The sequence below is a fragment of the Abrus precatorius genome, unplaced genomic scaffold (assembly GCF_003935025.1).
Source record: "Abrus precatorius isolate BTA unplaced genomic scaffold, Abrus_2018 Scaffold11, whole genome shotgun sequence".
NCBI lineage: Eukaryota > Viridiplantae > Streptophyta > Magnoliopsida > Fabales > Fabaceae > Abrus > Abrus precatorius.
The window spans coordinates 7,026,201-7,049,140 of NW_020874303.1; the positions used below are offsets into that span (position 1 = coordinate 7,026,201).

The 22,940-nt window shown below is 27.7% G+C and overlaps 3 protein-coding genes across 3 annotated transcripts; all 3 read right to left on the reverse strand.

The window, feature by feature from the left end:
- Window positions 1–698: 698 nt before the first annotated feature.
- LOC113855549 lies at window positions 699–1,319 on the reverse strand. The gene has a single exon (XM_027487188.1). The coding sequence runs from the start codon at window positions 1,317–1,319 to the stop codon at window positions 699–701; it is 621 nt and encodes a 206-aa protein (XP_027342989.1).
- An 8,341-nt stretch (window positions 1,320–9,660) lies between these two features.
- Window positions 9,661–10,320, reverse strand: LOC113855550. The gene has a single exon (XM_027487189.1). The coding sequence runs from the start codon at window positions 10,318–10,320 to the stop codon at window positions 9,661–9,663; it is 660 nt and encodes a 219-aa protein (XP_027342990.1).
- Window positions 10,321–17,241: 6,921 nt separating this feature from the next.
- On the reverse strand, window positions 17,242–22,040 carry LOC113855408 (protein Iojap, chloroplastic). The gene is made up of 5 exons (XM_027487042.1): window positions 21,640–22,040; window positions 20,550–20,676; window positions 18,625–18,763; window positions 18,427–18,515; window positions 17,242–17,712 (listed from the first exon to the last, which is right to left on the reverse strand). The coding sequence occupies exons 1-5, from the start codon at window positions 21,877–21,879 to the stop codon at window positions 17,591–17,593; spliced, it is 717 nt and encodes a 238-aa protein (XP_027342843.1). The 5' UTR covers window positions 21,880–22,040; the 3' UTR covers window positions 17,242–17,590.
- Window positions 22,041–22,940: the final 900 nt, after the last annotated feature.

A 22,940-nucleotide genomic window follows, 5' to 3' on the forward strand; every position in this document is an offset into this window, starting at 1 on the left:
CCTATCTCTTTATAACTAAAAAAAGTCTCCCGTAATTGTTTCTAATTAAAATTTGTTCTCTGATATTTGTTAATGTTGTTATTATACACGGGTAAATTTACTAATTTTCTGGATGAAACAAGTGTCTATTCTGACTAAACAACAGGTAAATAGGTGGGGGGTGAATGCCTACAAACTAACCAGGTAAATGGACAATCTACCACAGGAATATAGATTGAGTAGTCATCAACAATGGAGCCATTATAGGAGTCTTCATGCAATACGCGAAAAGAGTTTGAATTGGCCAAAACTATAATAAAAAAATGCCTATTAACTCTCCACCAAGAAATATATTACATATAACAGTCAAAAGAAGAGATGAAGGCGCAGTTATTTTACTAATATGCCTTTATTATTCATAAATAGAAAAACGATAACAGGGACCAGTCCTAGAAACAAATAAACAAACAACAAAACACAGAAAGACAATTACAAATGGAAAACTAACGTGCAAATTCCAAAACGAAATGGCAGAAACCGGAGTCACGACCTACCATAATGTTCATAAACAAATTCACTAAGAAAACATAAACATGCATGCATGCACCTACCAAGACACACACACATATATTTCTTTTTTTGTTTTTTTTCGGTTTTTTTTTTCTTTCTGTTTTCGTGGTTAGATATTTTTGTTGTTTTGAAAGCACTACCTTAAATGATCAAAGAAACCATTCAGGAGCAAGCTGCTTGCAGAGTTCAACATACGTAGAATAAAGAAGACGATCTTTGGCACCAGTTCGGTGCCTTCGATTGTGCTTGCAAAAATATTTCAACTGATTAAGCGTGCAACATCCAAGCATTTGACCCAACAGCAGGAAGAGCCAATTAATGGCTTTCTTTTTGGTGTCTCCAAAGAAGGGCTTAGCGCTGTTTTCTTCTCCACAAAACTCACACTTGGGTAGAACAGGACTCATCCACACTCTGGGTGCCCTATCGAGCATTGTGGCTTTGTTCCTCTGAATAAACTGGAACAGTTCAATGAGTTTCTCCTGAAGATCAAACCCCAGTTCGAACTTCGTCTCGCAACTCTTGCACTGCACCATTCCAGTGATGGTGAAGATATTCTTTTGCAAGAGCTCTTTGAGGCTGTGCACGGTTGCTCGCTGGTCCTTCGCCCATGGGAATGGTGGAGTTATGGTTTTGCTTTTCTCCTCTGTTGAACGGCGATTGCCACGAGAACGGGACGGAGTTGTTGCAGACGTTGAGGTTGAGGAGGAAAGCGTTGGTTGATTGTTTGAGAGAGAGAGAGCAAGAAGATCACGACCCTCTTCGGAACTCATGTTCTGGTACTCCTTTTCTTTGTCTGAGGAATGACCAAGGACGTAGTGTGTGATTTGAAACAAAACAATTGGGATTACAATGGAGATAACATAATTATAACTCTCTCTCTGTTATATACCCGTGTTAGTGAATCAACAAGTCTGTTACAAGTTTGTTTTAGAATTTTGAGCTGTACAACGTTTCGGACGACTAAAAACTAAAGTCGGGTTTTCAAGCACCAAATCTTTGTTTTTATCATTGTTTTTAAAAATAAAAATTAAATAACACATTCTAAGTCTTTTATTTTTTTAAACTATAATTTTAAGTAAAGAAATTTATCTGGAACCTTCCTAATTTAAGAATTTCATAAACCTCCTATAAATAATTAATCAAATCATAATACCTGTTTAGATAGCTTTTTATTTAAATAATATACTTTTTAAATAAATTTTTAAAATAAAAATTTTTAAATTAATTTTTTATTTAGTATTTATTTTTATCATGTAATCAGTAGTGTTGACTATATATTGATTGATAGTAAGTTTTTATTATTATTTTAATATATTATATAATTTTAGGATGATGGATACTATTCCAAAGCGACTAACATGTGTAGTAACTAATGTATATCTGAGATGAACTGAGAGATGTATGTAGGAATTTCCATGTCAGCAAGTTGAGGAGTAACGTATGTGTTGCCTTTAATTGAATAGAGATTGTTACAGAGATTTAGCCGTTGGAAGTACATATAGCTATTTGCTGCGGCAAGGATGAAAATGGGTAAGTTCTTCATTTAATTTAAATTTCTTAAAAAATTTAATTAATTGACTATATTAGATTTAAATTTAAAATAAAGTTTATAAAATTTGTTAGAATAATCTATTTAAAATTTATAAAAATATATTAAATAATTTAATATAAATTATAATATAATATTATATTAAATAAATTAAAATTTAAAATGAATAAATATTAAATTAAAAATTTTAATATTTTTGTTAGAGGTGAAGAGTATTGTTACTATAATTACTAAATTAAAATGAATATTCTTCTTCTTTAATAAAATTTTTTGTGTGATATTTAATTTGATTTATGTAACTGATTTATATTTACACTGTCTTAAACACGTATATTATTAGTTTGTCTTATCCATCATTTTGTATTTTTTTTTTCAATATTTTAGGTTACCCAAAAAATCTTCCTCCAATTTAGAGTAAATGTTGTACTTGTATTTGTGAATGGTCAATCATAACAAATTCAATTAATAATTTATTTATAAAAAAATTTAATAATTAAAAGTCTTGGTATAAAAAAGACTATTAAATTAAAATATTTTTTTTAAAAAATAAGTTAAACTTAATAAAAAGTTTATAATATATAATATATCAAACTTAAAATTTAAAATTATTAAATAAATTAAATTTATTCATGCAAAACTTATCTTATTTTTATTTCTAGCCACGGTATTGTACTCATAAACTTAACTTTGATTCTCTTAATATCTTAGAAATTTAAAAATATTTAATTATTTTTTAAATAAATTATTAATTTTACTATTTATTAATATAAAATTAAATATGATAAATATTCTACGTGTGAGGACAAAGCACACTTAATTTATAAGATAATGTAAAAATTACCTTACAAATATAATAGATAAATTATTATTATCTCTTTATTTGAATTTGATTATGCATTAACTAAGTGTCAAACTGAGTGTTTAGAATTTTATCAATTCTCGCGTCGTGGACTCACCTAGATTAAGCACTATCTTGTTCTTCCAAAATATAATTTTAGGTTATTAAGTAATTAGCTTTCTTGAGATTTCGAGTGCTATATGTAGGGACTTTACGTACTATATCAATATGGGTATAATTAAATTGCTATATATATAGGTAGTCAATTTTTTCACTTCAGTCAAAATCGATGTTGAATTGGGTCAATGTATTTTTTCTTTTTGTGTATATTGTACGGTTTTTATTAAATTAAAATTAAAAATATATTTTATAAATATTTTTAAAATAATAAATTTTATAAATTAAAAATTAAAATATCTTAATTATTAATAATAAATATTTTATTATGTTAGATAAAATTAAATTAAAGATACAAATTTGACTAAATTAGTAAATTGGTTTTTTAATTTTTGATTTTGTTTCAATTTGACTAAATATTTTTTTTATTCTAGTCTATTAACTTATAAAATTATTTTAAATAAATATTTTTTCACAAAAAAATATTAACTTCATTAAATATTCACTATTTATTTTCTTTTTCTTTGTTAACTTCCACAAAAATTACAAAATATAATATATTCCGGTAATTTTTGTAATTGCCTTTTTTTTTCTTTTTTCTTTTTTCTTTTACCTTTCATCCATGTTATTCTACTGCTCCTGAACCATATCAAAGGCTGAATATAGGTCAATGTCTTGATTCTTTTATGGAACAATAGAAATATAGTGGTGGCCATGAAGAAGAACATTGTGGCACTGACCTTCAAAGTGTTTTCATTAGCGTGTCACATTTGTAAAGTTTTAGGAAGGCTCATTTATATGTTAATGATAAAGTTATCTTCTTCTTTGTGGTTAGTAAGTTTCCATTTTTTCACAATAGTAATGAAAAAAGAAAATAAAAAAAAAGATAATTTAATAATTTGTTAGATTATATTGTGTTTTCACTTTGCAAAGACGACAAAGATAAATAATGAATTTTTAATGATTCAACACTTTTTGATAGAAAAAAAAATTATTGAAATATTTTTATAAGTTAAGAGACTAGAATATGAAAAAGAAAAGAAGAAGTTAAAAGATTAAATTGAAATAAAATTAAAAGTTATGGGATCAATCTACTAATCTAACCTACAATTTTTTTAAAAAAATTATATATTTAAATTTATAAAAAAATAAGTACTTAAAAATGTTTTTGTTTAAGAATTAAGAATCGTAAATTATGTAGATATGGATTATATATTTATTAATTGATTGTCAGAAAATACTTAATAAGTTGATGATATTAATTTTTGAAAACATTAATTTAAGTAATTACATATTGTTTTAAATATTTAATTAATTTCATAAAATTGTTTAAGTTATATATCAAATTACTTACTTTTTTTAATCATCATGATTCATTCAACACAATATTAAATATAATTAATATTTTTAAAAATAAAAAATGTAATTTAATTCAACATACTTTTTGTTTTAATTAACTTATTAAAATATGAAATTAAAATTAACACTTTCATAAAAAAAGATATAATGATAATTATAAATTGCTAAAATAAATAAATTTATAGATTTATTATAACAAGATATTAAAAATATCTAAAAATAAAAGTTATATGTTAGAAAATGAATAAAATATCCGAGTTTGTAAAAAAAAAAAACATAAAAATGAATTAAATGGAATGAAATTAAGTACTATTTTCAGATGAGTATTATATCAATGATTGAAGTTTCTTCGGTATTAGGCATTTCTATTTATTTTCTAAATCAATATAGCCAAAAAATTCAATTAGCAATTAAAAAATTAGTAAAAAATAGATTTTAATTGTTTTATTAAATAGTGTTTTAACAAATGAATTAACTGGTGACAAATTATATATTAAGATGTTGGCTCTATTTTGTAACTAATTAAGTTAATAGTTGTTGCTAAGTAAAATTAAATTAGTGACCGCAATGGAAATCAAATTATTTATATGGTAGTTACTATTTGAGTCTTCATTTATTTGTTTAGTAGTTATAAATTTTTTTTCCTACTAGATGTAAATATAGTTGAAAAGTAAGTAAATCACAATGATCGTTAATCTCTATTGCTGTTTATCTTTTATGAACAATTTGATGATTGTTTCTTAGGGATAAGAAGAATGATTTATAGAGTTATTTTAAATCCTAATATTGAATACTCTTACTTTTATTTAATTTTCAAAAAAATGAGAAATTTGATTTTAGTAAGAAGATTTACGATCCTAAAGAATTAAGTGGTAAATAATTTGTGCTCGACTAATTGAGATAATTAAAATTTTGTAGTAATTTTAAGTATGGATAAATATATTAATGACCAAAATATATTTAAATAATGTAAAATAATGATTCAAATATATTAATGATCTTATATTGTTTAGATTCTCCACAAGAGATTATCTTGCTTGAGATATAATTATTATACCATCGAAACTTTCTTCTAAATATTGAGTTAATAAGTAGATTACTTTCAATCTAATGTTGTTATTGAGATAATAGTATAGAAAAGAATTAATATTAGGAGTGTACTTTGCAAGGTAAAAAAAAAGAAACACTATTCTAACTCTTACGAGTTCAATCTAAATTTATGAGAAACAATTTTGTGAAAGGATCAAAACTTGGACCAAATATTGAAATATGTATCTTGGAAGGGCCTTCAAAAAAGATTGATTGTGAATTGAATTAATGATTGTAGACATATATTGTTAATGTTGTAATGTGAATTAATGTTAAGAGTGTAATTCACAAGGTAAAAAAAAAGAAACACAATTCTAATTCTAAGTCATGGCTCGATCTAAATTTATGAAAAATAATTATATGAAAGATCTAAGTTTTAGCCAAATACTTAAAATATGTATTTTGAAAAGACTTTCAAAAAAGATTAATTGTTAATTAAATTAATAGTAGTTGACATATATTATTAATAGTGTAACGAGTTAGAATACTTTTTGTACTCTAAATTTATGTTTAATAAAATATTAATATTTTAAAAAAACTTTTCTCTAAATATATTGATTATTTAATAGAGTTCAATTATTTGTGATACTTTTTGTTTTAATTTTAATACCTCTTGTTGTTTGACTATGACTATTTTTTAATTTTAATAGTTATATTTTTTTTCCATGGTTAAAATATGATATATGAGCCTGTCTGTCAATACAACATAGTGATTAAATGTACATAATAAGGATTTGAGAAAGTTAATTTTATAAGAGATAAACCTAAAATAAAAATATAAAAGTTTTAAAATTTATTAAAATGGTTAAAACCCGTCCTACTTCAATCATTTGTACATTTCATTTTTGCATTGGCAAACCATATTCTCAATTTTTTTTAATTCAATTTAACATATCCATCTTCAATTTTTTTTTTCAAATGTTGTTACTTTAGAAATCATAATAGACAGCATCTTCATCTTTTCCGTTTGAAATAAATAATAATACTCCAGTTAATCATATCGCAATAGACATCACTGCATCTTATCACTTCAACATCCGAGTTATTGAGACTAGTTATTGTAAACTCCCCTATTCTGTTAACTATGTTTGTTCTCAATCTTTTGAGTTTTCTAAAAAATAAAATAAAATAAATTACATATTAGGTATATATTTTAAAGCTAATTCATTTAAGTGTATGTCCTGTTTTTTATATAATAATGTCAATTAAAATTGACTTTAGTATAAAATATTTTCAATTCTAATAATGTCAAGCTAAGTAAAAAGTCAAAATCGTTTTACTTATGAAATTTTATAAAAGTAAATTATGTCAATTATAATATATTTTACTTCACTTACGAAAGTTGATTATAATAAACTTTTATCGCGTAGACATCATTTGTCATAGTGCAACCCAATATGTCCGTACACATCATTTGTCAATAGTGCAACCCAATATTTAGCGAGGATACTATGGTTCAGCAAGCAAATAGTGACAAAATACAATTTCGGGTTGTTTGACTGTGTAGGGTTAAATCAAAGATATTTTATCCGTATGGAGTTGTTTGACGAAAAATTCTCTGGCTAGGGTGATTTGTGAGTGTCGTAAAAAATGTTGGCGACACATGATCAAGTATCGGCTGAAAGAATGCCGACACAGGTGCCAGACCCAACTTCTGAGTGCGGTTACTTTCAAACCGCTCTCAAAAGTCTATTTAAGAGAGCAGTTCAATTTGAACTGCTCTCTAAAATGAACTTTTGAGAGCGGTTCGAATTTAACCGCTCTCTTAAATGACTTTTGAGAGCGGTTCGAATTGAACCGCTCTCTAAAATGAGGTTAGTAAAAATTTATATTTATAGTGATTTTGTTATGCATGTAAAAGATAAGAAAATAGGAATATAGAAAAATAGGAATATAGAAAAATAGAAAAATAGGAAAATAAAAAAATAGTTAAATTAAAATATATAATTTTCTTGTTACTTATGTAAAAAATAATTAAATAAGAAATATAAAAGAATTAAATTGAATAAATATATGAAGAAAAATTATGTGTGATTATTATTATAAAGTTAATAAAATATAAAATTATGAATAAAAAAATAAAATTGAAATAATAAGAATGAAAAACATTAATTAATAAATTTATATTATAAGAATCTACAGTTGTTAAATTTGTAATAATATTTCAACAAATATTATGTCACATAAATAAGAAATAGTAAATAAATTAAAATTGTGAAAGATTAAAATATAGTTATGCATCAAATAATTATAAATTAGATTAATTAAAAAAAATTAGAGTCAAATATAAGGAATTAAGTGAAATAAAGATGAATATATAAGCAATGTAAGTTAAATAAAATTGAAAATATTATTTTAAAATATAAATGACTGAAAATAAAAATATTAAATCAATATTAATTTAGACATTTGAATATTTTAAAAAGTTTGTAGTTATTTAAATGATTTTAATCAATAATAATAAATTACAATTTTATGCATGTAAAAAAATAAAAAAAAGGGAAAGAGAAAAATAGGAAAATAATCAAAAGTCTATTTAAGAGAGCGGTTCGAATTGAACCGCTCTCAAAAGTCATTTAAGAGAGCGGTTTGAAAGTCATTTTATATTTTATTAACCTTATAATAATATTTTTTGTCTTAAATGGACTTTTGAGAGTGGTTTGAAAGTAATCGCTCTCAGAAGTCGGGTCTGGCACCTGTGTCGGTATTCTTTCAGCCGATACTTGATCATGTGTCGCCAACAATTTTTACGACACTCACAAATCACCCTAGCCAGGAAATTTTTCATCAAACAACCCCATACGGATAAAATGTCTTTGATTTAACCCTACACAGGCAAAAAACCCTACAATTTCACTGCTTTATTTATGATGAAATTCATAGGCATCTGTCATATGTAAAGCAAAGAGTTTAACTGCTGCATCTTTATCTTTTTGCTTTGGGTCTTTGCTCTTCCAAGTTTCAAAAGAATAAGAAAATTTATATACAAATGGATGAAACAAATGAAAAAAACAATACTTATGTTTGATGTATTTATTCAATGAGTTTATACTAATGAAAAATAATTGCACCAATTTATATTTTGCAATGATATGTTATTTTTCAGGATGAAATTCGAAGTCCATTTTCTTTCATGAACCATTAACTGGGCCTTTATTATTAGCAAACCCGTATAATGTTATACTTGATTATCACTTTTCATTAATCGTATATCGATACAGCATCAATGGTAAAGGTTTGATTCTCTGCATCTCGCACACAAGCATCAGCACTTCCTCATCCCAACCTATCCTGGCAACAGCGACGGCACTGGACTCGTTAAGCTATTGTAACTCGAACTATCCAGATTTGGTCGCTAACAAAAAGAAAATTATGATAAATGATATTTAATGATTTTATTAGACTTTTTACATGTTGGACATGATTGAACCGGAAGTATTTTACAAAGTGAGTTTTAATCGATTTCTATTATATAGAACAGGTGACATCATTTAAGATAATTGTTTCTAATTTAATTAAAATTTGTTCTATATTTGTTAATGTTGTTATTATACACGGGTAAATTTACTAATTTTCTGGATGAAACAAGTGTCTATTCTGACTAAACAACAGGTAAATAGGTGGGGGGTGAATGCCTACAAACTAACCAGGTAAATGGACAATCTACCACAGGAATATAGATTGAGTAGTCATCAACAATGGAGCCATTATAGGAGTCTTCATGCAATACGCGAAAAGAGTTTGAATTGGCCAAAACTATAATAAAAAAATGCCTATTAACTCTCCACCAAGAAATATATTACATATAACAGTCAAAAGAAGAGATGAAGGCGCAGTTATTTTACTAATATGCCTTTATTATTCATAAATAGAAAAACGATAACAGGGACCAGTCCTAGAAACAAATAAACAAACAACAAAACACAGAAAGACAATTACAAATGGAAAACTAACGTGCAAATTCCAAAACGAAATGGCAGAAACCGTTGTCACGACCTACCATAATGTTCATAAACAAATTCACTAAGAAAACATAAACATACATGCATGCACCTACCAAGACACACACACATATATATTTCTTTTTTTCTTTTTTTGTTTTTTTTTTCGTTTTCGTGGTTAGATATTTTTGTTGTTTTGAAAGCACTAACTTAAATGATCAAGGAAACCATTCAGGAGCGAGCTGCTTGCAGAGTTGAACATACGTAGAATAAAGAAGACGATCCTTGGCACCAGTTCGGTGCCTTCGATTGTGCTTGCAAAAATATTTCAACTGATTAAGCGTGCAACATCCAAGCATTTGACCCAACAGCAGGAAGAGCCAATTAATGGCTTTCTTTTTGGTGTCTCCAAAGAAGGGCTTAGCGCTGTTTTCTTCTCCACAAAACTCACACTTGGGTAGAACAGGACTCACCCACACTCTGGGTGCCCTGTCGTGCATTGTGGCTTTGTTCCTCTGAATAAACTGGCGCAGTTCAATGAGTTTCTCCTGAAGATCAAACCCCAATTCGAACTTCCTCTCGCAACTCTTGCAGTGCACCATTCCAGTGATGGTGAAGATATTCTTTTGCAAGAGCTCTTTGCTGCTGTACACGGTGGCTCGCTGGTCCTTCGCCCATGGGAATGGTGGAGTTATGATTTTGCCTTTTTGCTCTGTTGAACGGCGATTGCCACGAGAACGGGACGAAATTTTTGCAGACGTTGAGGTTGAGGAGGAAAGCGTTGATTGATTGTTTGAGAGGGAGAGAGCAAGAAGATCACGACCCTCTTCTGAACTCATGTTCTTGTGCTCCTTTTCTTTGTCTGAGAAGTTATCCATTGAAGATGAAGTGTGTGATTTGAAACAAAATAATAGGTATAATATAATTATAAACCGGCCCTTTGTAACCAATAATTCTGTTACAGTTTGTTTCTTAAAAAAATTGAGATGTCAATACGTGAATTAAGATTCTGAGGTGTACAACTTTTCGGACTATTAAAAACTAAATTCAGATTTTCATGCCCCAAATGTTTGTTTTTACTTTTTTTTTAAAATAAAAATTTATTTTCAAAATGAAAATTAAATAACATATTCTAAGATTTTTTTTTCTAAAACTATAATTTAAATAACATACTTTCACACCCACGTCATATGTTCCGCCACCGCCACGTGAGGGGTTCTTGAAACGCTCATTGTAGGTGGGATTTTGGGCATTGGAGATGTGGCAAATGGATCCAGATTCTCTGTAGGGTTGGCGGAAAATGCAGGGAGCGCAGTGTATTTTAACTTAAGTGAAAAAATTTGTTTAAGCAAAATTTAACAAACATGATTTTAGTTTAAGCCAAAAAATTTAACTTAAGTGAATTTAGTTAAAAAGTAAATTTTTGCTTAAGGAACACCGGTGATGATCTTGTGCTGGCGATGTCGGGAGCAGTGGTTCCTCTTTTTTAGGCGAAGGAAGAGCCGCACTGCAGCTATTGAAAACGAAAAATAACTTTCAAATGCTTATAAAAATTCGCTCACGTTCGTTAAAAATTATTCTTATAAAAATAACTTACATGAGTGTTTTCACCAAAATAATTAAAAAAAAACTTAAATTTGTTAAAAATTTAGTATTCATCTATTTTCTCCTGTGAATTACAGAAAAATATAATTTATTTCAACAAATCTTTTTGTTCCTTCCTTTTTTCTTTTTTTTCCTAACCTCTTGTCATGCCATGCAATGTACGTGAATTATGCCAAAGACCAAATAAATGCCATGCAACAAATGTCTTGGTTTCAAACGAGTCTTCAATAGACTCTACGAAGGTGGCAAACAATTAAGCACTTCCTAAATGTTTAATGATGCGTCTTTTTTACAAATTCAACAAACATTCCTTTTAAACTTGCAAGATTTGGTTGAGAAAGTGTATTCATTGGCCTCAACTTTCGTAGAGTTTGAGGAAGCCTCTTGAAGCTCAATGGCACAATTATTTTTTTCTCACAAGCTTTCCTTCTTTCACAAAAGAAACTAAGACATTCATGATCCACAATTTAGAGTTAAGGAAGATAAAATATGCATTTTTAACATGGTTAATGTTTTTTACGAAATAAATACTTACTTGAAACTTTATACAAGTTAAGTAATCAAAATAAAAAAATAAAAAAATAAAAGACCAAATTAAAATAAAACTAGAAGTTTAGGAATCGCCTACAAAATTTTTAAAAATGAAAATATAAATTAAAATTAAAATAAAAAAATAATACTTAGAAATGTTCTTGTTTAAAAATTAAGAATCATGAATCATGTGTACAGGTGGATAATATATTTATTAATTGATTGTAATAAAATAATTAATATATTGATGACAGTAATTTTTTAAAACATTAATTTAAGTAATTATATTTTTTTGTTAATATTTAATTAATTGCATAAAATTGTTTAAATTGTTTTTATCATCATAATTCATTCAAAAAATATATTAAATATAATCAATATTTTAAAAAATAAAAAAATGTAATTTAATTCAAGATGCTGTTCGTTTTACTTAATTTATTAAAATATGAAATTAAGGGGATCACTTTCATAAAAATAGAGATAATGATAAATATAAATTGATAAAATAAATAAAATTATAGATTTAGTATAACAAGATATTAAAAATATCTAAAATAAAAGTTATAGGGTTAGATAATGAATCAAAGATGCGAGTTTGTAAAAAAAAGAAAACATGAAAATGAATTAAATGGAATGAAATTATTATTTTCATATGAGTATTATATCAATGATTGAATTAAATGTTGATGGCAGCTCCATAGGGAGCTCTAGCATGGCTGGATATGGAGGACTATTCCATGATGGCAGAAGGACTTTCTAATTTCCACAAATACTACCCTTTTATTTGTTATTTGTAGTATCAAAGAGTTGATGGCTAGAGATATTGTTGACTTAATTATCAATTTAGCAACTGAATTAACTGATGACAAATTATTAAATGTTGGTTGTAAAAATTTATTTTGTAACCAATTTTGTTGTTGCTAATTAAAATTAAATCAGTGACCGCAATGCAAATCAAATTATTTATACGATAGTTACTATTTGAGTCATTATTTATTGTTTAATAGCTACAAATCGGTTCACTAATTGTTGTAAATATGGTTGGAAAATAAGTAACTCACAGTCTCACAGTAATCGCTAATCTCGGTTGCTGTTTATTTTGTTGACAATGTTATTTTAAGGGCTATATTGTATACAATTTGCTTTTAATTATTTTTCAAGGAAATGAGAAATTTAATTTTAGTAAGAAGTTTTATGATGTAAATAATCAAGTGGTAGATGATTTGGGTCTCTGTTTGATGAAATTCTCTACAAATAATTATTTAGTGTTTTATATTACTTAAAATATTTAAATTATAATTTATTCATAATTATTAGCTCTGAATTGTATTTAAATTTTTTTTCCTAGAATTGATTGTATATAAAAATTTTACAATAATAATATACAATGTTAAAAATGAAAACAATTGTTTAGCTATAAATTAATTTAATAAATTTTATTGAAATTGATTATTTATAAAGATAAAAAAAATGACCATAAAATGTTGACAGCAGAAAGAAAAAGTATTAATTAAAATATTGCTGATAAAAATGACCATAAAATGACCATGAAATGTTGCTGATAAAAATGTGTATTAAAATTAAAATATATTTAAATAAAAGTATCATTAAATTATATTAAAATATTAAAATTATTAGTTTATATTATTATTCAATATGTATTAACATAATTGACATCTTAAATTGAGTAAAAATATTGAGTAGTATAGAAATAGTACTAATTTTTTGAAAAAATAAAATATTTTAATAATTGCTTAGTACGTTTTAGACATATTTATTTTTTATTTCAATTGTTCAAAATTTTTAATTAATATAAGAACATTAATTATCAATATAATATTTATCAATTAATTAAAATTAAATTTCATTTATTATCTTAATTTAAATGCTTTATTAATTAATTTAATATATTGAATAATAAAAATATCTATTAAAAATTTAAATATATTTAAAAATAAAAAAATGTGCACAACTTACAAATTTTTGTTTTGTATATTATTAAATTATTTTTAATGTGTATTAATATAATTATAAAATTAGTACAACTATTTTTTATTTAATATAGATGAAAAGACAATTTTTATTACATGAATTTTTCATCTTTTATTATATAACTAAATAGGTTTTCATATGTTTAGGAGTCACCATAACATCACTTATTTTTTATTTATTGACAAAGATTTTTCTTTTTTGTAAAGCTAAAAATACTCAAGTCCAATATCTTTTATTTGTTGACAATGTTTTTTCTATTTCTTTTTAAAGCTAAAAACACTTAGGTCTAAACTATTATAACCGTGGTGCAAAAATTTTGTGATGTTTCTGGCTTTAATATCACGCTTTAAAATCAACTTTAAAGCGTGATATTTTTTATGATCTCACTTTCATTCAATTTTTTTCATATTTGAAAATATACTTTGTCTTTCCATTGACCAAGGAACAACTTTTACTCATTTACTAAAGAAAATTTACAAAAATGTGACAACATGGAAAGGAAACTACTTGACAGAACTAGTAAACTTTGCTTAGCAAGATTTGTCTAAACTTTTATTCTATTTATCTCATGTAAATTTAGTGGTTACCTCTATTTGTTACTATATCAATAAGGTAGTTAGAGATTTTATTTAGTTTTCTAATAGTTTAGATATTGAAATTCATCCAGTTAGTTAGGACAAAATTATCTCTCCTGTGAAATAGGGAGAGCTTAGGTGTTCGTGATATGTGAATGGTTAATACCTCTCTTGTAGGTAAATTGGAGTAAGATATTTTGTAGGATAAACTCAAATTATGAGTTTAAATTATAAAGGCTAAATATATGAAGACAATTCATTATAAGATATTCAACCAGACCTAAAATAATCTGATGTTTGGAAAAGCATCTATAAGTCTATAGCATTTTGAAAAAGTTTCAAGTTCCAGCTAAACTATGGTTCTTCTTCAATATAGTAATATGGATGGACTTGACTTGTCCCAATTGCTAACTTAGTTGATTTTATTCACATCTTATATACAAACCTCGAAGTTAGTGAGTTGTTTGTTTGTAGGGCTTGAAAATTGAAACGGTTTACCACCTATATTTCACAACACATCAAAGACATATGCACCAACTTCTTGAGCAATAGACAAAATTATTGAAGACCACTAGTATTGAAGAAGTACAAAAGAAACTTATTATGTAAAGACAACTTATACTTGACTCAACAATTTGAGATCCAACCCTTTACCACTTTTAAATCTTGATTAGGTCTAGAAATTGTTAGTAATAGAGAAAGTTTAATTTTTAATTTTCCTTATTGGTCATGGATCTTTGCCCACTAATACTTTGCATAATCATTGTGGTCTTATTTCTTCAAACTCTTGTCCTACGTGTTCTCATGAGCTTGAAGATATTAATCTTTATCTTAAGAGGTTGTCATTACTCTAAAAAAGTTTAGTTTCTTTTAAGGTGTCATTTGCCCATTGTAATTTTTATCACCTTACTACTACTTGGATTGTTACCTTAACTCGGCATAGGGATTTGATAAGTTCATATTTTAATATATTAGAGATCATTGACTCACTTTACAATTGAGAGTTATTAGAGATCATTGGTAAAGACGACGAATCCCTTTAAAGTCCAAGCGAGTGATCGAGCACCTTTGGAGAATGAGAACTCTTTTCATCTTTTTCCCTTTTGGGTTTCTCTTATTTGAATTCTCCCTAGTGTTTTATGGATTGATTTATTATGTTTTTGGTTGTTTATTTCATCATGAGTAACTAAATCCATATCTAAGACTATAATGGATTCTATAGCACACTTTGTGTGTTTTTTACTTTTAATATCGTTATTGATTTTCCTTTAATATTTGACTTTTATCCTATTGAATCATATTGTTTATGTTAAGAATTGATTACCCTTAGCATTTCATAATTAGTTATATCGTAGACGATCATACCACATGTAATTAATAGAATTATAGGATAAAACGAGATAAGGGGTTAGGATAATCACACCTAATTCCTCTCTTTCTTGAATTAACAAATTTATAGGATTTTTATGCTTTTTCGACCATTTGCCTCACATGATCATTAGAGGATATTACTCAGGGAAAAGAATATTAACATTGCATGATCATTGGGTGTTAATAGAACTAGTATGAGTGGTTGACAAATATTCGGATACCAATAGCGGGATTAAAATAATCAGAACATAAAGAAGTATAATAGGTGAAACCATAAGTCCTAGGCTAATCCCAATTGATTTCTCTCATACGTTGCATTATTGTCTTCTTTAATTAATTGCTAATATTAAGTCTTGTTTTTAATTCATCACACCTCCTTTGCGTTTAAATAATCGAATCAAGGTATTCTTGATACTTGAAAATAATTTTTGTGGGACGATAACTTGTAAACTCTTTTTGAAAACCCTTTATTACTTTTCGACGAGTACACTTACCCATGACCAGAATTGTATTTTCTATTTATTTATTCTTTGGTGATTTTGGTGTTCAAGGAATAATATGTTTTGAATTTCATAAGTCAATTTAAAGATATGCTAATTTTAAGCAAATTAGTTATCAAACTTACCTCTTTGTTGGAGATGTCATAGGATCTATTATATTTTGGATACTATAAAATTAATGTGGTTGGTAGTTATAAGATGAACAATATAAATTGTGGTAATATTATATGAGATTGTAGTGACAAATAACTAACAAAATTTATTTCTTTTAATGGTAATGGGTCCGTTCATTGTGCTAAGTTGAAAACAATCTTTTGGAGTCTCCACTTGGCCATATTAAAAATATATCATAAAGTGATTTTAAAATTTAATTACTCAAAAGCAGTGAACTTTATTTTAAATAAATCAAAATTGATTTCTCTTATTATGTGTTCTATTCTACGGAATATTCATAATCTCATATAAAACTTTTCTTATATATATGTCATATTTACAAAATTAATTAAAGAGATGATAAACTAGCTCATTTGACAAATTTTTAGTACTTTTTTAATTTAGTCTCTATAAATAATTTTTTTATTTTAGCCCTACATTTTAATAAATTATTATTTTTAATCCTTCTCATTAATTAAAAGTTAATATTTAACAATTTCTTAATAGACCAAGTTAATAATAGATATTACGAATAAAAACTTATAAAAATGAAGAAAAAAGTTATTTGAAGAAACTAAAATAAAAAATTCATTAAAATGTAAAGCCCAACAACATATTTAAACTTATATGCAATTTGGTATAATTAATCTATTTAATGTGAATTTTTAATTCGATGATTAAATTAATAAAATTATATATATATATATATGTATGTATAAAAGTTATTCAAGACTTACTCTAAGTTATTCCTAAAGTTAATGAATCTTCTTTCTTCAAAAAATCATAAAAATTAAATTTAACTTAAGACCTTTATAGACTTTAAACCAAAGATTAAAAAATAAAACATGTTTTGATAAGTCTATAAAATTTTAACCTAACTTGATTCATATACAAACCTTTGAGCATGTATGCCAACCTTCAAAATTTGGTGACTAAATACAACTGGATCGTTTTTACAATTTTTTGAGATTGGTGATTATTTAAAAATTGGAAAAATATTTATTGGTTTTGACTTTTGAATCCAAACTAATTTAAAAAACAATATGGGAAGAGGGGGAAGGATAAAAGATTTAAAAAACACTACCTGATATTAAATAATTGAAACCAAATTTTACACAAACTATAAAAATGTCTATTCCCGTTGTAACAGTTTTTTGGGAGGAATTAGTAATTACCCTCTAATGTACAAGTCGAGAAAACAACTTTAGAATGCTTTTAAATTCTCCCCTTTAGGCTTCCCTCATTGAATGATGCTCCACTCCCATCCCAGCTAAAAGAAAGCTGAGTATTGTGGAGATATGCTCATTGGATGTTTACATAATAATACTAATGTAAACAAACCAAAAATGGCAGCTGTTATTGACCATCTCAAAAGTTGGCCATCAACTGTCTGCATCATTAGCAAAATACCAAAGGCTCCCTTAACCGCGAAATGGTGGCTGATTTTCAAAAGGAAGCTCAACTGGTGTTGCATTACCATAAAACTCTTCCAAGTTGTAGAAAGCTCTCTGTGAGGGAAGGAAGATGTGAACCACAACATCACCTGTGATCAAGAAACAATCATAAGGATCAGAAGGTATTGAAAAACAAGGGTACCAATTCCATACATTGTGGATATATAAGCCTAATGCAGAACTAGTGACGCCATCGATGAATTCTTGATGCGCGGACAAGGGTTTTGATCGGTTTATGAAATTTGAAATGATTTATGTTGGTTGGTTTTAAAGGTTTTGGTGTGAGCAAAGAGGGCAGAATCTTCTTGAGGAATGATACATTAGAATACTTAAAAGTGTATCTTGTAGGCTCTTATAAACCCCACATTAGAATCCCAGTGGGACTCAATCTCATACCTTGTAATTAGATCCTAGCAGTATCTTCGGTACCTCTTCTAGAAATGCAATGGACATGTTCAAGGGATTATTTAAGCAAAATGCAGAGAGCTAACGCGATATATTATACTAAAGTATCATGGCTTTCTGCAGAGTGCAGACAAATTCTTTGTTGAATGTCTAAGGTGGTTAATGTATCCTTCAAGAAAGTACATTCCTCTCTTGGTGAGCTATCACTGAAAAATTGATGATGTTCTCTAGTAAATTAAGGACAAGTTACGATTTGGGTAAACTTGGGTGGAAGTGCATCATAGCACCTGTTTAAAGGGATATAAGAATGTGATGGCACCTAAAACTTTATTCTTCAGTAAAGTGATAAAAAGAATTTCTTTTTGCATGTCATGCTATTATGGTGTAAAACCACTTACCAAAGTCCAACAGGGTCCATGAGTTGGGTTTTGTGTCTCCGGTTGGAATTTTTCCGTATTTTTTTTCAGCTCGATCTCGAATTCTGGACCTAAAATGCAACATAAACATAAATAAATATATCCTGCTTTTAGCGCAACAAAGACAAATCCTCAAGCATTGCCAGCTAAATATAAAGAGATCAATGGCAAAGTCCATACCCGATAGCATCAATCTGGGGACGAGAAAATGCTGTAGCTATGAGAAAAAATCGAGTCCAGTAAACAAGTGGCTTCACAAACAAGACCCTTATATCTGCTGCCTTAACCTCACTTGCAACAGTGGCCAATTCCACAGCAACTACATACACCACAGTTAACAATTAGAAAATTCTTGATTCCCATCAGTATAGTTCTCTCTCTGTATATATATAGTTGATCCATATAAACAAAAAGTAACTGAACTAGTTCTTCTAACTGGTGAACTCACAAAAGTATGACAAGGGCCAACCTAGATAGTATGTTTGTATTCAGAGGAAAATAACAATAAAATTTTGCAGAAGAAGGATTCCATGGTAGTGAGGAATTAAACTTAAAAAAATGTAAAAACCAATCATGTCTAGGTTATGTACTCAGGTATAGGAAATGACCGAGAACTGCCGTATCATTGGTTTTTATTTTCCAAGTTTTTCCAATTCAGCTCTAGGTTCAGTACTCGGGTATAGAAAATTTCTGTGAGAAGTACATAATTTATGTCACTTTTCTTTATATTTCCTCCAATTGTGTAATCAATCCAAATTTTTTCCATCATATCTAGCACTTTCAGTCAGCTTCTGAAGATCATATATGTCTAAGCTGAATCTCAAATTACATGCTTCTAAACCACTTTGACCTCAGAAGTTCCAAGGATGCTTCACATTTAGTTTAAGACCAAATCCAAGTATAATAGAAATGGTGCTTCAAGCTTCAGGGGTGATAAAATTTCAACCTTGTCTCGTCTCTTTTACATACAATCAAATTGTTTGTTGGGGGAAAAAGGTCAATACTTACGCTAATAAATTCCACGTTTTACCTTCATTCACATAATGACATAATATTTTTACCAAAAAACAGCTAATTACTCAAGAATTAAGTCAGAATTGCACATGGATCAATCTCAGCCAAACAGGAATATGTTGAGGGACCATCTAAACTCAGATGGAGACTAGTTATGTAGCACAATTCCTATACAAAAATGCATGATAACAATTACATTTCTTGGTTGAAAACATACCAATAAAAATCTTTTATCAACATATAGATATGCAATACAGATTAAAAATATCAAACAAGCTGAGCCCAGTTACAAAGCTGGAACTTAGGCTGTTTATACAAATGAAGCTCCAATCACCTGCCCAAAGTTGCAGGCAGGTCAGGCTATTCATGGGTACCCACTTCCCTTTACAGCCATGCAGTAGCATAGAGTATTCCCTATTTCCTTCTGTATTAATTTACACAACTAGTATTCTCTATTTATGCAACAAAACTGTTAGACAACTACACAAAACCATATTCTAACAGCGCTTTCATGTATTTTCAGCATGCCTAACCTCCTAAACCCACACATACATTTTTAATCTAAGTAATATACCTACCCACCTGTAACATGTAGAAATGAATAGAATTTGGATACTTTTCTTCTTATCAATGTCTGCATTGGCCTGGGGCCTATAAAACTGTTTGAAAAACTGTACTAGTGTTTGTTCTTGGAAAACTACCCTGTAGACTGCTTCAGGAGAAATTCATTACTGACCAAGATTAGAGGTTCATAAAGAAATTAAGCATTTGCTAGAAGCAGTAAATGACAGCTTCAAGCAATGAGCCTTTTTACAACAACCAAAGCCTTTTCGCACTAGGTGGTGTAGCCTATATGATCAAATCGAGCTGATGGTTTTGTTCAAAACCAATTCTTCAGAAAGGCTATTTATTTTTAAATTCCTTTACAAGAATTTGTGTAATTTATAATCCTTCAGATATTCTGAGATGATTATTCTTAAATTTAAGAATAAACCCGATAAAAAGGCACAAAATGTTAAAAAGGACAGATTGCACAAGAAATGTGAACAAGGTGGAAGAAAATTCTTTGACAAAACTGCTTTTCAGCTTACATGACAGGCTTTCAGCATCATCATCAACCTCTGCGCTAGCAGGCTTTTTGTCTTTTCTACTAAATACCACTTTTCCATAATTATTAATTAATTCATCGTACATATCATCAGTATCTCCACTTACATCCTGCAAGTATAAGGTTTATGTTACTTATGTACCTTTACTGAAGATCATCAACCACAGTTCAAATGAAAAAATTTACATAAGTTCTCTAAATTTATTTGCAGCCAATTGAAATTTCACACAACCCATCCTGATTATAAACTCATTCAGCACACAAATAAACAAAAAGAGCAAAAGAATCCCATAAAAGACTGAATTCTACATATTTTAGCAGTTAACATCCCGGTGGTATGAGCATAAGTTACATTGTTTTCAAGATTAGAATACATAATGATGAAAAATGTTGTACATAAGAGTCAACATTGCCTAAAGGAAAAGAGAATAATGAGCAAATAACAAAATTCCGACATATTCACCTTAACACCATGTTTGGATGACAGGTAATGACGAGAAGGGAAAAAAGGTCCCTTCCTGATATGAAGGCAAAGTAGTCATGGCATTAATTACCTCTATGTTTCCCTCAAATAACAATATTTTCTTTCCAAAAATTGGGGGTGAAATAGGGGAACTAAAATATTGGTATAATTTAAAACTTAAAAGTAAGTATTTTACTTTCCGTGTTACACTCCTTTATAATTAATTAACTCCCCAACATGTTATAAACCTTATAACTATCTAAATGTACCTAAGCAAAATATTTTAAACATCCATTCTGAATTTACACACATCAAAGAACAGAAGAGAACAATATAGGAAAGAAGGGGGATCCTCAGGGTTATCTAAGTTGCATAAATATTTAACATTTACAAAAGTAAGCTTTAAAATTTCAATATTTCTTTACTTTCCATGGAACCCAAAATTTAAACTGAACCCAATATTGAAGAAAAATGTTGGAACGTTATCCAATTTGCAACCAAAAATTGAAACATGCTATTTGGCAACTAAATTAAATTAACCAACACAAAATTAAGAACAAAAAAAAAAAAAAAACAGAAGGAGGAAATTGCATCGAATAATATAATATACCGGGAAAAAGCTGTCCTCGGCATTTTTACCAAATGCGAAGCTCAGAAGTGAGTTGTTCTTCTTCGAATTGAAACAATTGATGTTGTGTTGTTGTAAAGGAAGCCCTTTTTTGCAGCAAAAGCTTAGAACCTTTTTAGGTCTTGGAGTTTCGAGACGACCCACTTCGCCGGAAAAGCTCACCCGCACGCCGGCACCGGCTCCGGCTCCGGCGAGAGATAGGACAGTGGATGATGGAAGCATTTGTCGCGGCAAAAGAGATATTTACGAAACAAAAGATAGGGAAGCAAAAAGGTGGGGATTGCGATATTATCGTAAATTTGTAATTTCCTTTTCTTTTGAATTTTTTTTCCCTTTCAAAAAAGAAGGATTCAATATGCATCTTTTATTTCCGAATTTATTCATTTTCCAGTAACAGAGCTTGTATTGAAAGTGGTTTCAAAAGTTGTAAAATGTAATAAAATTATTCGCATAAAATTAAATAACATAGACATATTTAAAACAATAGTTTTTTCTTTGAATGAATTAGAGGTATTTTTCTTTTAATCAAGATTAGGATCTATGAGAATTTTTTAAGCTTTTAATTTTTTTTTATTTTTATTTTTTGCGGTGAGTGATTCTCTTTGTTCCAAAAGAATTTATAAACAATAAAATTTAAACACATAACTTTTTACTATATAAATTTATGTCATAATTTAAATTAAGGATGAGTTTAAATAGGTTTAATGTACTTTTTATTCAGGTTAACTTTTTCGAGAATTATTTATTTAAATTTGAATTTAACTTGAAAATATATGAAAAGGGATGGATCCGATTGAGTCGATTTATGAACGTAATATATTAGTATTATACATAAAAATCTTAAACTTAAATCAAGGTATATTTTATAATATATTTATAAATAAATAATATATATAATCATGTTATATATAAAATTATTTATTAAGTTAAAAAATTTATCATCAATAATTAATTATTCAAAAGTTTATAAAAATATTATTAAAGATATAAATTTAAATTAAGATATGATGTGTTTAAATTTAAATTAATTAAATTTAAGTACTGTATTTGTTCTAAGAGAAATAATAAATTATAAAATACTTGATAGTGAAAAGGTACAAATTGCTTCAATGAATTAATGCATGCAATGATATTGAAGTATTATAAATTTAATTCATGACAAGGTTGTCTAATTGATCTACAGACTAACCGATCAATGTTCTCGATATAAAATTCTGGTAACATTTTTTTTTTCTAATCAATAAAGATAATCTGATTATTACTAATATGTCACAAAATAAATC

Excerpts from the sequence above, each read along its gene's own strand:
- LOC113855549 (XM_027487188.1), bottom strand. The coding sequence starts at position 1,319 with ATGAGTTCCGAAGAGGGTCGTGATCTTCTTGCTCTCTCTCTCTCAAAC.
- LOC113855550 (XM_027487189.1), bottom strand. The coding sequence starts at position 10,320 with ATGGATAACTTCTCAGACAAAGAAAAGGAGCACAAGAACATGAGTTCA.
- LOC113855408 (XM_027487042.1), bottom strand. The coding sequence starts at position 21,879 with ATGCTTCCATCATCCACTGTCCTATCTCTCGCCGGAGCCGGAGCCGGT. Across the intron at positions 20,677-21,639 it reads CCGAGGACAGCTTTTTCCCG|GATGTAAGTGGAGATACTGA; the intron begins GTATATTATATT and ends TTATACTTGCAG. Across the intron at positions 18,516-18,624 it reads CCCCAGATTGATGCTATCGG|GTCCAGAATTCGAGATCGAG; the intron begins GTATGGACTTTG and ends GTTGCATTTTAG.